Here is a 15,798-nt window from a genome sequence, read left to right as displayed (position 1 = left end):
TTGTTATTATTATTATTTTTGCTAATTATTGAGCAGCTGCGTGTCAAACCCCATGCTGTGTGCCGTCAAGGAGCTCACAGTCCAGTACTGGACACGAACTGATCAACTGTTTATTATTAAACAATGGCAGTCGGTGCTACGCGGTGGATACAAACGCGGTGTTATGGAAACCCCTGGAGCCTCTCCCAGAGACTAGTTGTCAGGTGGGCAGGGAGGCTGCTCCTGCTGATTCCGCCCATGTCAGGTGCATCAGAACTGGGAAGTCACAATTTTGAATTCTCTCTTTTTTTTGTTGTTTGTTTGTTATTTTGTTAACACGGACACAATTTAACAATTCTAATTTTTTTGTAGTTTTTTTTTTAACAAGTCAGGTGCCATAAACATTCAAATAATCCATTCTTTAAAAAGCACGTTTACAACATCAAAAGAAGATGAAATATAAACCTTTCTACCTACAATTTTTATAGATTAACCAAATCACAAAACCACAAATAAATGTTAAATTGTAACAACATGATGAATAAACATTCTGATTCTTAATAAAAATCTTCCTTTAACATTTGTTTTACACTTACCATTACACGAAATGGTCTATGCAGAATTTGGGGGTACATACGATACCAGGAAGGCATCAACAGTACAAAGCAGATACGAAGCGGTTTCAGAACTTGCTTGAGTGCTCTACATGGATATTGAATTCTCTTTTATTATTTATGCCCCTAAAATGAGTAAGGGCCAAAGGGTGAAGAGGAATTATCTCCAAGGGCGCGTCCTACAGGAAGCGATAACCCCTTTGGGCCGGGGCGGGGCTTGATACGCAGAGCTGTAGCCAGAGGCAGGAGGGAGAGCTCGCCGGGTCAGCCAGGGCGGGGGTATCCAGCAAGTCTAAGGGCAGGGCTGGGCGCTCAGGGGGCGGGAGACGGCTTTGCCGGCCCCGCCCACTGCAGACAGGTTACCCCGGCCCCAAGGTGCGTCGCGTCACACCTCCCACGCAGCGCTGATTGGCTTCTTCAGGAGGCCCCGCCCCCTCAGCAGTAGCCAGGCCGGCTTCGGCGTCGCCGCCATCTTTGTTGATGTGTCAGCTCCGCGGGGGCTTGGGGAAGGCGCGGCAGAGGTAACGTGGTCTCGGCTCTGTCCCCACCCCTGTCGCCCCCCCCACTTCCTGGTCTGCGGGACCCCGCTATGGAGAAGTTGGTCCCAGAGCCGGAGCTCCAGCAGTCTTGTTAGGGGTGTGGCCTGAAGCTCGGAGAAGTGGGGTAAGTGCCTCGGGGGGCGCTTGGGGCGGACCGGGGAGTCGCGGTGGCGTGCGGCCGACCGCTCACCTCTCCCGCGGTCCTGCAGGTTCTGGGGCCGGCTCCCCACCTCATTTCTCGAGGGAGCGAAGCGAGGGCTGGGGTACGGAGTTCGGAATCCCCTCCTCTCTGCCCCCCTCCCTTACTCCCCGGCCGCCAAAGGAGGAGGCGGCCGTGGGGTCGCGGGGGCTCATGGGGGCCGGGGCTCTGGAGCTACACCTAGAGCGCGGCGGAATTTGGGCGGATTCCTGGTCTCCCAGTGCCTATTGCAGCTGAGCCCCACCTGCTCGGTCCTAGACTCAATCTTGTAATTCTCTTTTCGTCTCCAAGTTGACTGTGTTCTTGTTTTATGTTTACTGTTGGCGACTTTTTACCCTTTTTCCAAATACTTCCATTATTGTGATTTAGATACGATTCTTTGGGATTGTGGATAGGAGAGAAATTGTTCTTGCTGTTTATGTTGCCTTTCGATCAAGGACATGAAGGCATTTGATAAACTTGGTTGGTAAGGATCATATTTCAAATTAGGGTCTTTGTCAAACTTGTAAAATGGTAAAAGCCCTTCTACACGTCCCCTAGTAGCAACTTTGGGGAACAGTGCAGTTACAAGTATTGCTTGACTTTTGACAACTTAAAAACTTCAGCTAATATTTATATCCTGATTTTGTTCAGAGGGAAGAGGCCTGGATTTGGAGTTGGAACATTTAGACTATTTTTGATTTGATAATCTTGTTAACTTAGAGGAATTATATAGTTAGTAATGCTATGCAGACCCAGACAGTTGGCAGTTTTCTGTGTGTGTGTGATGTACCTTTGACACCCATTTTTCTTATTTCTTCCAAAATGATAGATTGAGAGTTTTTCTAAGGAAAATGTGCGGTAAATCAGTGGAAGTGTTCCAGAAAAGTACTGATAGTCATTCAAAAAAAAAAAAAAAATCTGTTAGGTGTTCAGATATGCTAGTTGTGGGTGTAGCTTTCCCAACTACTACTTACGCCTTCATATTTGTAGTGTTGATCTTGTGGGAAAGATTAAGGTTCTGGAGATACTGATAGTAAAACTAGAGTGTCTTTGTATAAAGTATACTGTTCTCTATACAGCTATTTTCTAGTACTTTATCCACAAGCAGAAAACAGTGATGATTGGCATAGTTTTTTTCATTTTTCCTGTTATTTTAAGCACAGTGATGGTATAGAGTGACTCACAAATCTTGAAGTGTAAAGAATTAAAACTCCTTATTCATTGTAATAGGCAAGACTGTATAATTACTGAAGATTCTACCTGGAAATCCATGGTTTTTTTTTTTTTGCTTTTTGTGGCCCTGGGGCATATGGACGTTCCAGGGAAAGGGGTTCAATCTGAGCTACAGCTGCCTGCCTCCCCACAGCCACAGCAATGCAGCGAGCTGCTTCGTGACCTATACCACAGCTCATGGCAACGCTGGATCCTTAACCTACTGAGCAAGACCAGGGATTGTACGGTGTCCTTAGGGATACTAGTTGAGTTCTTTACCACTGAGCCACGAAGAGAAGTCCCTGGCATGTGTTTATGTTGGTTTTATTCTTTTTAAGACCTTGTCTAATTCAGAACACCTGCATATAAACTCAGAGGTTCCTTTAAGCAATGGAGATTCCATAGAGTATCATTGGTATTTCAGAGTCTTTTTTTTTTTGGTCTTCTGTCTTTTTCGAGGGCCACACCCACTGCATATGGAGGTTCCCAGGCTAGGGGTCTAATTGAAGCTGTTGTCGCTGGCCTACACCACAGCCACAGCAATGCCAGATCCAAGCCGCATATGTAGCATACACCACAGCTCACAGCAACACCGGATCCTCAACCCACTGAGCAAGGCCAGGGATTGAACCCGCAACCACATGGTTCCTAGTTGGATTGTTTCCACTGTGCCAGAACTGGAACTTCGGTATTTCAGAGTCTTAATCATTGCTAACAGGAAAGGAGTGTTGTAGCACAGTAACTACTCTTTAACCTTTTAGTTCCTTCACCTGTAAACTAAGAAGTTGTTCTTTGATATCATACAATGACAGTATAGCTGATAATGTTTGCATAGTATATTCAGTTTAAAGCTATCTATTTACAGCTACATGCTGACATCCAGATCTGAAGGTAAAACAGTGAAGTATGCTTTTTAAAAGGAAGAGATAATAGGTCTGTTGAAGCAGCCTTGTTTAGAAAAATCATCTTTCCTGTGAAGAATGACTAACTGCTAGTTTTTAAAATTCATTTAACAGTTTCATGTTAAAGTAAGTCTCCATGCCTAAAGTTGTTTCTTTTTTTTTTTCCCAATAAAATTTGGATTTGTCTTTTACCCTTTATCTCTAGCTTTAAATAATTAAGGCTGATTCTCGAATTTGTCATAAGCATGTCTTTGGGCCTACAGTGTTGGGCATGTTTAGTATCATTTCAGGACAACCTTGGGAGCATATAATTTAAATTTGCAAATAACCCTCTCATCTTATATTATTTCAAACATCACCTTTGAACCTTATTTCTTAGCTACTGAGATTTTAAAAATCTACTTGGGCTGTGAAGGAAACAAAAAGTGTTGGCGTGAAAGGGCAGTAGATACAAAGTGGAAATCAAACCCAGCAAAGGAAAGTATTGATTAGATTGTGTGTAGTTGTCCATCATTAAGACATGAAATGTGAAGTCTACTGTAGGGATGATTATGTAGTAGCTAATGAATAATTTAGTTTTTTGGTAAACTACATCATTCCAAATTAACCAAGCCCAGGCCAAAGGTGGCTTCAAAATGTAAACATTAACCAGAACTTCTTGGGAGTTCCCATTGTGGCTCAGTGGTTACAAACCTGACTAGTATCTATGAGGATGTGGGTTCAACCCTTGGCCTTGCTTAGTGGGTTAAGCATCTGGCATTGCTGTAGCTATGGTGTATAGGCTGGCAGCTGCAGCTCCAGTTTGACCCCTAGCCTGTGAACTTCCAACTTCCATATTCCTCAGGTGTGGCCTTTAAAGCAAAAAAACAAAAAACAAAAAAACCCTTAGAACGTCTTAATATAAGGCAGAATTCACCTTAGCTTAATTTTTAAAAGTTACTAGCCTTCGTTTTTGAAAGGGGTCAGCCCCCCCCCCCACTTTGTTTTAAAATTTTCCAATTTTGGGAGAAACTGGCTGAAAATATTTCCATGTTTTCTTAGACTTGTTAAAATTAATTTGGTGAGCTCTATGTAAGTAGCTTCAAAATGAGATTTGTTTATTAGTAATTTTTCTACTTTAAATTTATTTTATGAGTTCAGGTTGTGGCTCTGGAAACAAACCTGATTAGTATCCATGAGGGTTTCGGTTGGATTTCTGGTCTTGCTCATTGGGTTAAGGATCTGGAGTTGCTGTAGGCTGTGGTATATATAGGTCACAAATGATGCTCAGATGTGGGTGAGGGTAGGCCAGCAGCTCTCACTCTGATCCCTAGCTTGGGAACTTTCATGTGTTGCACCGATGGCCCTTAAAAGCAAAACATTAAAAAAACCTTATTTTAGGAGTTCCCTTGTGGCTCAGTGGGTTAAGGATTCTCAAACGTTGTCACTGCTGTGGTATGGGTTTGATCCCTAACCCTGGAACCTCTGCATGCTGTGGGCATGGCCAAAACACCCCCCACAAAACTTTAGAGATATATAAAATTGGATCTACAATACTTAATACTGGTAATATGACATAACTTGATAATGTGATATGTGATATGGCCACCTACCCTCTTTTTCCTTGAATCTTTATGGGGTCATTTTTCTTATTATCGTGTCACAGGATTGGGTACTTTTTGGGAGTGGGGGGTCCTACTGCATCTATTTCTGTGAGTTTTTTCAGCATCTTTTTTTTAATGTGCGATGTAATATACATACTGTAAAATTTACAAAGCCCTGACCCTTGGGCAAAGCTAAACACATCCCTAGAGGGGTAATTGACCTTGGCCTCCAGTAGTATACTTTTTAAACCAGTGGACTTAAGACAACTTTAAGAGCTAGTGATGTTTCACATAAAGGATCCTCATATATTAGAGTTAAAATTTACCCAAAAGCTTAGTTAAAATCTGATCACTTTACAAATGTCTTCCTTTTGATAGAACTCATCTAGAGTTCTTTGAAATAACCAGCTCAGTTTTTTTTTTTTTTGTCTTTTGTCTTTTTGTCTTTTGTTGTTGTTGCTATTTCTTGGGCTGCTCCCGCGGCATATGGAGGTTCCCAGGCTAGGGGTTGAATCGGAGCTGTAGCCACCGGCCTACGCCAGAGCCACAGCAACGCGGGATCCGAGCCGCGTCTGCAACCTACACCACAGCTCACGGCAAACGCCGGATCGTTAACCCACTGAGCAAGGGCAGGGACCGAACCCGCAACCTCATGGTTCCTAGTCGGATTCGTTAACCACTGCGCCACGACGGGAACTCCGCCGCTCAGTTTTTAATCTTTTAAATGAGATTGAATTCCTGCCACAGCAGTGACAACTCAGGATCCTTAACCTGCTTCACCACCAGGGAACTCCTGTTGCTTCTGATTTTAATTGCCATATTGGAACCTTGTTAGAACTGGTCAGAAGGATAGTTATTTTGTTTATGCTGTTTTCAAGGTGTATTTGGGGAATGTGTAAAAGACCTTTGCGTGCACTTGATTTCCCTTTAAGGGCAGCCATTACGTTGAGGAACAGGAGAGCCTTCACAGGCTCTAATTGCTTGTCTTAGTGGACATTATTTAAGTAGCTACAGCTAGTATTATTTGAGACTCAAATGGTATAATTTGCAAGTTTAAACCTTGTAATTTGTTGTAAATAACATTTATACTGAACTGAGTCAGATGTTTCTGTTGGATTTAAACACTCATGCATATCTTATATAGCTTCTGATGGAACACTGACAGTATTTTAATTTTCAAAATTTTGAAATACTGTAAACATAAAGAGTGAAATAAATATTTAGCATAGATTATATATATTGGCCCATGACACTAGAATGTAAACACTGCCATGTTCCCAACACATAGAACAGTGCCTGAACATAAGGCATGCTCAATACATATTTGGTGAATGAGTCAATATCTAGTTTAGAAATGTTTTCTGACTTGGTGCTTTTGTATGAGGCTTCTATGTTTGATAATTTGTTACCAAATATCTGTGGATTCGATTCATTTTTATTTGCGTTTATTTAATAAGCTTAAGTTCTTTTGTTATTTGTACTGCTAATTACTAGGAAGCAAGAAATAGCACTAAAATCTATTAAAGATAGTGTTTTCATTTATAAGGCTCTTATACGAAAATCTGTTTGTACAATTGTGAGTTCTTTGGTTAAGAAATAAAATCCAGCATGGATAATGGTTGGTTTTAAGGCAAATAAAAAATGTTTCTTGACCAGTTGCCTACAGCTGATGAGCTCCAGTAAGAGTGAAACCACTTCTCACTCCTTTGGAACAGTTTTGAAGTGTGAATTGGTCCTGTAGTACTGGGTCAGAAACAACTCGGGGGGGAAAAAATGCTTGAATTAAGAGGAATGTTGTGGCTGTGCTGTTTAAATACAGTATTTTAATGAGTAAGAGTTGGTAAAAAGTCAAATAACCTGTGTTACTTCTTACCTCAGGGAACAGATACTGTAATCTCTAGTTGGAGTCATTGTATCTGTATACATACATGGGTGTGAATTTGTTTTGTACAAGCACTTTGAATTAAAAGTCTTGTAAACATATGTCTAGATTGACATCCTACCCCTTTAATCTACTCCTAAGCTATTCCATCCTCAGTAGCTTCAGTGACAACTACTGCCTTTACCCTCACCCCCAAGAAAAAACCTGGACAGCACCCACGTTGGCCTACATCAGCATTACCAACTGGAAGCCTGCGAGAGGACCCTGCTGACTTTTTTTTTGCCTGGTTAATCATGTCCATAATCAGACTCGTCACCACTCCCCTCCCCCCACCGTTCTTCAGTTATTTACTCTTTGGTGATGGCTTTTTACATACCACACATAGATCTTTAACTCCACTTCTTTTCCTTTGCCTCCAATCAGTAATCATTTGAGCATCTGAAAACTAAGTTTGTAGGCTAAGTGGTTATCAGATGCCTGTTTATATGAGGACTTTTCAAAGATCATGGGCATATCACCGAGCATGATATGCTCAGTGTATAGAAAGTGCGTCTTTCGAAGCTAAACCAAGCCTTCTTTAATTTATAGGAGGATCATATGGGAAAACAGAATCTTAAGTTGAGATAGGGTTTCTGTTTTTCTTTCTTTTTGCTTTTTTAGGGTTGCACCCAGGGCATATGGAAGTTCCCAGGCTAGGAGTTGAATCAACTAGAGCTGCCCGCCTACACCACAGCTACAGCATCGCCAGATCTGAGCCGTGTCTGCAGCCTATACCACAGCTCACAGCAACGTTGGATCCTTAACCCACCGAGCAGGGGCCAGGGATGGAACCTGCAGTTTCATGGATACTAGTCAGATTCGTTTCTGCTGCACCACAATGGGAACTCCCTTTTTAAAAACAAAACAAAACAAAAAAACCTGGTTGAAATTTCTGAAAGAATAGGATGCTTTTGTTGTTCCCTACCATCCTGCACATTGTAGGTCCTTCTACAACCTTGTTCTTACCCTGTAACTAATTCTTCAGCCCCACAGCTCTGTGTAAACCCAGTGGGTTCCACTTTTAGTGAGAACCACTGAACAGCCTTAACAGGAATGACTAGGAGTTCCTGTGGTGGTGAAATGGAAATGAATCCGACCAGTATCCATGAGGACGCAGGTTCCATCCCTGGCCTTGCTCAGTGGGTTAAGGATCTGGTGTTGCCATAAGCTGTGGTGTAGGTTGCAGATGCAGCTCAGATTTGACCCCTAGCCTGGACACCTCCGTATGCTGAGGGTGCGGCCCTAAAAAAAAGGGAAAAAAAGGAGCGACTATGTCCTTGATGAGTATAAATGCATTCTGTTTTCATTTATATGAGAAATTACTTTTGTGCTTTCAATAAGGGAAAATTTGGAGGAAGATGTGGTGTTAGAACCCATCCTTTAAATATAATTAGGCTCTGTTTAGACTGAAGGGAAGGACATTCTAAATGAAGGTAAAGCCATGGGAATGTCACTGTGCACATTGTTTAGAGGAATCTTCAGGAGACGTATCAGGGACTGCCAAAGTACTGGAGTGAAGTACTAGGATTTGGGGAGTGTGTTGAGATAAGATTGGGAAAGTAGTGTAACTGGTTTATTGAGGAATTGCAACTCTGAGGTATAAGAATGAAATGCTCGCGTCCCCTCCACTTCCCTCTCAGGTGCAGTCCTTTAACAATGTCTTGTGTTTTTCTTTGTTTTTTTGGTTTTTTTTTTTTTTTTTTTTTTTTTTGGCTTTTTAGGGTCTCAACCGAGGCATAAGGAGATTCCCAGGCTAGGGGTCCAATCAGAGCTACAGCTGCTGGCCTACACCACAGCCATAGCAACACAGGATCCAAGCCGTGTCTTCGACTTATACCATAGCTCACGGCAACACCAGATCCTTAACCCACTGAGCAAGGCCAGGGATCAAACCCGCAACCTCATGGTTCCTAGTGGGATTCATTTCTGCTGCGCCACAACAGGAACTCCAATAATGTCTTACTTTGATGTCATAACTGTTCTGCCACTTTTGATTACTAGGGAAAATTTATTCCAGAAATTAAGACAGATTTCAGTCATTTACAAAACAAAAGCAACTTTTCCTCAAGAAAAGTTGTAGCTGTTAGTTCCCAGATGCTTTGATTAAGAAAGAAGTATAATCTGACTCTGAAACATGTTCCCTCTCCTTTCTCTATCTAGCCCTTTTGGAGTGGGGGGAAGAAGACCAGCCAGTGGAGGCAGAGTCCTCACTGTCTGAAACTTTAAAGAGGGAAGTGATTGCTCTGGCCTTACTCTGGTATATTTGGTTGCATTTGCTGGTGTTTCTGTGGAGGCGGTGTGTGTGGATTCTTTAGGGTCGTGTTGTAGCTCCCTGGTCCACTGTGCCATTGAGGACCCACTTCATAGGGCAGGTCCTGTTCCCCTCTGGCAGAGATAGTGTAGTATACTCTTCAACCCCTTCTCTGGGTTGGGGCGGCACTTGCCCTGGTGCTGTCTCAAGTCACCCTCTCTTTCATTAGCCGCCTTGTTTTTTCACTTGAAGTTGCAGGAAGGAGAACAGGAGGGAGGAATGGAGTGAGTCTGAGAAACTAACAATTCAGGTGTTCGGGTCAGAAGGTATCAGACCTGGGCTGGGTTGCAGGTAGGGACAGTGACAGTAGAAAGGAGGGCGTAATTGTAGGGGACATGAAATTAGGAAAAGAAGGGAAAGGAAAGAAATGAATTTTGACTAAGAAAGTGATGCCACTGACAAATAACAGAGATTATCTGAGGGTACTCAATTTTAGGAGCTCTAGTTATGAGTTTGGATTTAGCCATTTTTAGTTTGAGCCAGTATTCAGGTGGAGATTTTATTATAGGTATAGAGGAAGTGAAGACAAAAAGATAATTCATTAACTGTAACTCAGTAGCACAGGACTGAAAATAATTAGAGTGGGCATCAACTATGAGTTTTTGGTTTTTAAGTTATCAGAATTCTAGGAGGGAAAATAAAGTTGAGGACTGAACCCTGGGGAACATGAAACCTGAATGAGAAGATAACTATTGTTAATGCCTTTCTGTTGACAAAGCATGGCACACAGACAAGGGTTTTCAAAGATAGCTTCTTCTCAGTTGTTCTCACTGTGCTGGAGAGTCACAATGCCTTCATAGACTTACTCTCTTTTAAGTAGATTCTTTCTTTTTTTAGATTTTTAGGGCCACACCCACAGCATATGGAGATTCCCAGGCTAGGGATCAAATCAGAGCTACAGCTGCTGGCCTACACCACAGTCATAGCAACGCAGGTTCCGAACCACATATTCGACCTACACCACAGTTCACAGCAATGCCAGATCCTTAACCCACTGAGCAAGACTAGGGATGGAACCCACAACCTCATGGTTCCTAGTCGGATTCATTTCCACTGTGCCACGACGGGAACTCCCTGATGTATCCACTTCTTTATCTAACCTTATATGACTCCAGTAAATGCTTTGTTGATATTTGACAAAAGAAGTTGACAATTCTTTTTCATTAAGATTACTGGAATATTTTATATTTATCTGTCTCAGGATAATTTTTGAAGTTGACTGAGTTTCAGAAAATAGATTAGTGACCCTCATAAACAGCATAAAAATGCATTCTAACATTATAAAATTAGTTTCGTACGTGTTTCTTTTCTGACCTAGGCAGTGCACATGGGGTCCATTTGAATTGCGCTGACAGTGGTGTGTTCTGGATGAGAATGTTTGGAAATTGTCATGGTACTTCCTGCATCCCTGGATTAAAAATGAATTCCTGTCAGGGACCCTTTGCACCCTGACTTTCAGCCCAGCTCTAGGTGTCTCTGTTTTATCATAGGTAGCTGTATTTTGTTTTGTTATTGTTTAGTTTTCTTTTTCCATAAATATTTATCATTGTTCATGTGCATTGTTCTATTATCTTGATTTGTAATTTCTTGCCTAGTGTTTTCATTGCTATCTTATTTCTCTGGTGGTTTCTTACAAATTCTTTAGATAATCTTTTTCCCCTTGTGGAGCCAAAGGAATTCTAAACAATTCTTTGGCACTAATCATCCCATTATTTCATTTCATACCCAGCAACTTCTGGGGGTGATTGCCAAATGGCAACTAAAGTTAAGTTGAAGTTGTAGGACTGAATTGAAGGAGACCACAGAATGAGACTTTGTAGCACCAAGCTGGTTGTGGCTCACTTGGATTGGCTGTTATATTCTTTTTTTTCTTTTCTTCTTTTCCTCCCCTAAGGAAAGTTTTTTTTTTTTTTTTCTTTTTTTTTGCATGTGGAAGTTCCCAGGCAAGGGATCAAACCCACACCACAACAGTGACAATGCTGGACCCTTAACCTGCTCCAAGAAAAGAATTTTCGAAGAATTGTTAGTGGTAAAATGTGTGGTCTTAGTTTTTCCACATCATGGGATGTGTGGAAATACATATGGGTCTTGGTGGAAAAAAAACTTATTTTTTTTTTTAATGTCTTAATTTTTTTAGATGTAAAACGAAGACCAGGAACTGATTTGAAGAAATGCAGAGTGAATTGTTGCCAGTCAGCATGTCAGAGACAGAGCACATAGCCTCCATTTCCTCTGATCAAAATATTGAGAAAACACCTGAAATAAAGGAAGACTCATGCAACTCGTTTTCTGGTGACGAAAACAGCAGCTTAGGAAATGAGTCCAAACTATTGTCATTAAACTTTGATAAAACTTTATGGCAGCCTAAGGAACACAATCATCAAACTGAAGCACAGGAAAATTCTATTCCAGATCATCGTGCAGGTGAGGATTCTTGTGCTAAAACAGACACATGCCCAGAAAATTCTGAACAAATAGCTAATTTTCCTGGTGGAGATTTGACAAAGCAAGTCTTGAAAGCAAATGAAACAGAACAAACAGTGACCCAAATATTGGCGGAATTAAGGTCATCTACACTAACAGAAGCAGCTAATCAGAAGACTTATTCCGAAAGTCCTTATGATACAGACTGCACCAAGAAACTTATTTCAAAAATAAAGAATGTTTCAACATCAGAGGAATTGTTAGAAGAAATAGAATCTGAGCTCTTGTCTACTGAGTTTGCAAAAGAACACCGAGTACCAAATGGAATGAATAAGGGAGAAAATGCATTAGTTATGTTTGAAAAATGTGTGCAAGATAAGTATTTGCAGCAGGAGCATACCATAAAGAAGTAAGTTTTTTTATTCTTTCGGGTTGTTTTTTTCCCACAGGGATTAAAGATTGAATTCCTTAAAGGAAGGTATCATTTTATCTACTTTTACTTCCACAGTAGAGCCATGCACATAGTAGTTGAGTAATTGAAAAATGTCAAGTTTGCCTAGTAGTTTATAATTTTTTTTAGAATGTAGTATTCTCATTATTTTAGAAATTAGTAAAGATCTATGTTATCTATATATGAGGTGTCTGGTTTGAATATGATTCAAAATTCCTATTTTATGTATAGTCTTAATATATAAGTTTAAAAGAATGAATGTTTTGGAGTTTCCCTTGTGCCACAGTGGGTTAAGGATCCCGTGTTGTCATTGCAGCAGCTTGGGTTGCTGCTGCGGCATGGGTTCAATCCCTGGTCCAGGAACTTCCACATGCTGTGGGTGTGGCCAAAGAAAAAAGAATGTTTTATGAAATATTTTATGTTCATTAAAGATCTAGAAATATTTATATACAACTCAGATTTCTCAGTTTTGAAAGAATGTAGAGCGTAATATTGTCAGAACTAAGATAAATTCAAAAAGAATAAGTCATAAAATTTGAAAAATTTTCCTAAAATCCCCATTGTAAATTCATTGGTTTAAAATATTAAAATTTAGAGACCAGGATAATTGGTTTATTATTATTCAGTAAAGAAGAACATGTTATTTTTAGACTTCTCTTGGATTTGTAGAGTTAATTTCTATATTAATGACAGTTTAACTTTGTCTTTTCCTAAAAGTATTATATAACCCTGTGTTTTTATTTTAGATTTATATATTAAATGATGCATATGTTTAGGTACTCATAACTTTTAAGCAAGGAAAATAAAACTTGCTAGTTTCCACTAAAATACAGACTGATTGACTTTAAAAAAAATGATACTTAAATTTTTCTGGAATGGGAGGTGTGTGGGTAGAGGAAGGGGAGGAGGAAATCTACATAGAGGAGGATGGCAAAGAAAATGTACCGTAATCTGAATAGTGCTGGTATGCGATTGACTTTTAATGAATCTTGCTTTTCTGGTCTCTACTGTTCCAGATTATCAGTGGATCAGTCTTCCCCAAACAGCTCACTGACTCTTCATTGGTTTATTCGGTGATTTTTTTTTTTTTTTTTTAATTTGGTGATTTTTAATGTCAGAATCCAGAGCCCTTCTTTTTTTTCTATTTTTAACTTTTACTTTAAATTTTGATAAAATACATATAACATAAAATTTACCATCTTAACAGTTTTAAATGTGCAATTTGATAGTGTTGAGTATAATGTTCACATTGTTGTGCAGCCAGTCTCCATAACTTTTTGATTTTAACGAATCGGAAGCTCTATTCCCAATAAACAACTCCCTGCCCCAGCCCCTGGTAACCACATTCTACTTTGTTTCTGAGTGTTAGACTGCTCTTGATACTTCATATAAATGAAATTGTATGGTATTTGCCTTTTCGTGACTGCCTTATTCCACTTAGCATATGTCCTCAAGGTTTATTCATGTCGTATTATGTTGTCAGTTTCCTTGTTAGGATTGAATAATGTTCCATTGGAAGTATATACCACATTTTGTTTATCCATTCATCCATCAGTGGACATTTGGTTTGCTTCTACCTTTTACTTATGGTGGATAATATTATGAACATGAGCATACAAATATCTCTTGAGGCTCCAGGGCCTTTCTTAATACTGCCTTAAAGCTAATGGCAGCTATTGCTACCCAGAACTTTACCAGGATGCTGCTATTATTAAAAAACTTAGGATTTCATATGTGAGCCATCAGCATTTCCGCCACTCTTGCTTTTTAGGATTACTTCATTTTCTTACTGTCTGTACCTACCTTTTCGACTTTCCCTGGTGCCTCTTCCTGCTTACCTTGGATTTGGAGTCTTACCACTGTCATGCCTCTCTTGTAAATTATAAGATGTCATAGATTTAATAAATAATAGCAGGAACATTTTGATGCTATTAATTAAGTGCCTGGCACATTCATGGAACTTTCACAACAACCCTGTGTGGTATGCTTGAACTATTATTATTCTCACTTTATGGATGAGGTACCCGAAGCACAGAGAGATTAATTTGCTGAAGATGACATGCTAGTAAATGGAAAAGTTAAATCTGAACGCAATTAGTCTGGCTTCAGTGTATTTTTTCTTCTTTTTTTTTTTTTTTTTTACTTTGAATGGCTGTAGCTGTGGCATTTAGACGTTTTTGGGCCAGGGATTGAATCCAAGTCTTAGCTGCAGCAGTGACGGATCCTTTAACCCATTGTGTCGGGCTGGAAACAAACTTGCTCCCCCCCCAGAGACCAGAGCTGCTATGGTCCGATTCTTAACCCGCTGTGCCACAGTTGAATTTTTTTTTCTTTTAATGTGGTTACATGTTGTTAAATTTATCTAGAAGTATTAGGAACACAGTAGAAAATTAATTCCTCCTTTTTACTCCATCCTGTCAGAATAGTGGCAGTGTGATAGACTGGAGTAAGCAGTTGTGGTCAGAAGCCTGGATTTGGACGATTCCTGGTGCCACTTGCAAGCTGTTCCCTTGGTTAAATCAACCTCTCGGAGACAAAGATTTTTCGTCTTTATGAGGGGGATGGTACTTATCTGATGGGATCGTTTTGAGGACATTAAAGCAGTATAAAAATGTCAAATATTATTATTATTTTGCTTTTTAGGGCTATACCAGTGGCCTATGGAAGTTTCTAGGCTGGAGGTCGAATCGGAGAGGCAGCTGCAGGACTACACCACAGCAACGCCAGATCCAAGCTGCATTTGTGACTTACACCACAGCTCACCAGCAATGCCAGATCCTTAACCCACTGAGCAAAGCCAGGAATCTAACTTGCATCTTCATTGGTGCTAGTCGGATTCTTAACCCGTTGAGCCACATGGGAACTCCCAAATATATCATTTTAAATCTAAGTTAATTTTTTGTTATACATGAAATATTTTAAATTTCAAATAAAATGCTTTGTGACTCTAAAACAACTTTTTTTTTTGTCATTTAATTTTCTGTAAAGAGAACCACCTTTCAGGTTCTTTTTGGCTTAAATTTTTCAAGAATGCATCTTTTTCCAAATGTCTTTGTTTATATACTCCTTTCCCTATATATATATATATTTTTTTTTTTTTTCTTTTTCTTTTTAAGCTTTTTAGGGCTGCATGTGCGGCATATGGAAGTTCCCAGGCTAAAGGTCGAATTGGAGCTACAGCTGCTGGCCTACACCACAGCCACAGCATCTTGAGATCTGAGCCAAGTCTGTGGCCTACACCACAGCTCACAGCAACGCCATATCTTAACCCACTGAGCAAGTCCATGGATTGAACTCACGTCCTCGTGGATACTAGTAGGATTCATTTCCGCTGACCCACAATGGAATTCTTACCTGTTTTCTAACATCACTGTTATTGTCCAAGGTCCCAACCAGAATTCTTAAAGACAATAATTTGTTTTTTTTGTTTGTTCTGGCTTTTTGGGTTTTTTTGGGGGGGGGCTGCTCCTGTGGCATACAAAAGTTCCTGGGCCAGGGATTGAACTTGTGCCACAGCAGTGACAATGCCAGGTCCTTAACCTGCTAGGCTACCAGGGAACTCCAAAGACAGTTATTTTTGTGTAGGATGTACATTTGGCATATAGGAGTAACAATTTCAGGGCTTGCTGCTCTTCACTTCTCCCTCCCTAAATCATTTGCTTAATGAACTATAGTCAAGAT

The 15,798-nt window shown here is 40.3% G+C and overlaps 1 protein-coding gene across 1 annotated transcript in view; it reads left to right on the top strand.

Moving 5' to 3' along the window:
* CCDC186 (coiled-coil domain containing 186) overlaps positions 1,040-15,798 on the top strand; it is a 52,192-nt gene continuing 37,433 nt past the window's right edge. Inside the window, 2 exon segments of the mRNA XM_001927027.7 lie at positions 1,040-1,256; positions 11,380-12,075. Of these exon segments, the coding sequence (XP_001927062.6) occupies positions 11,414-12,075 (662 nt within the window). The 5' untranslated portion in view covers positions 1,040-1,256; positions 11,380-11,413.

This window comes from Sus scrofa, chromosome 14 (genome assembly GCF_000003025.6).
Source record: "Sus scrofa isolate TJ Tabasco breed Duroc chromosome 14, Sscrofa11.1, whole genome shotgun sequence".
NCBI classification, from domain to species: Eukaryota; Metazoa; Chordata; class Mammalia; order Artiodactyla; family Suidae; genus Sus; species Sus scrofa.
The sequence above is the reverse complement of the archived record's forward strand: the minus strand, read 5'-3'. Positions and strand labels throughout refer to the sequence as shown.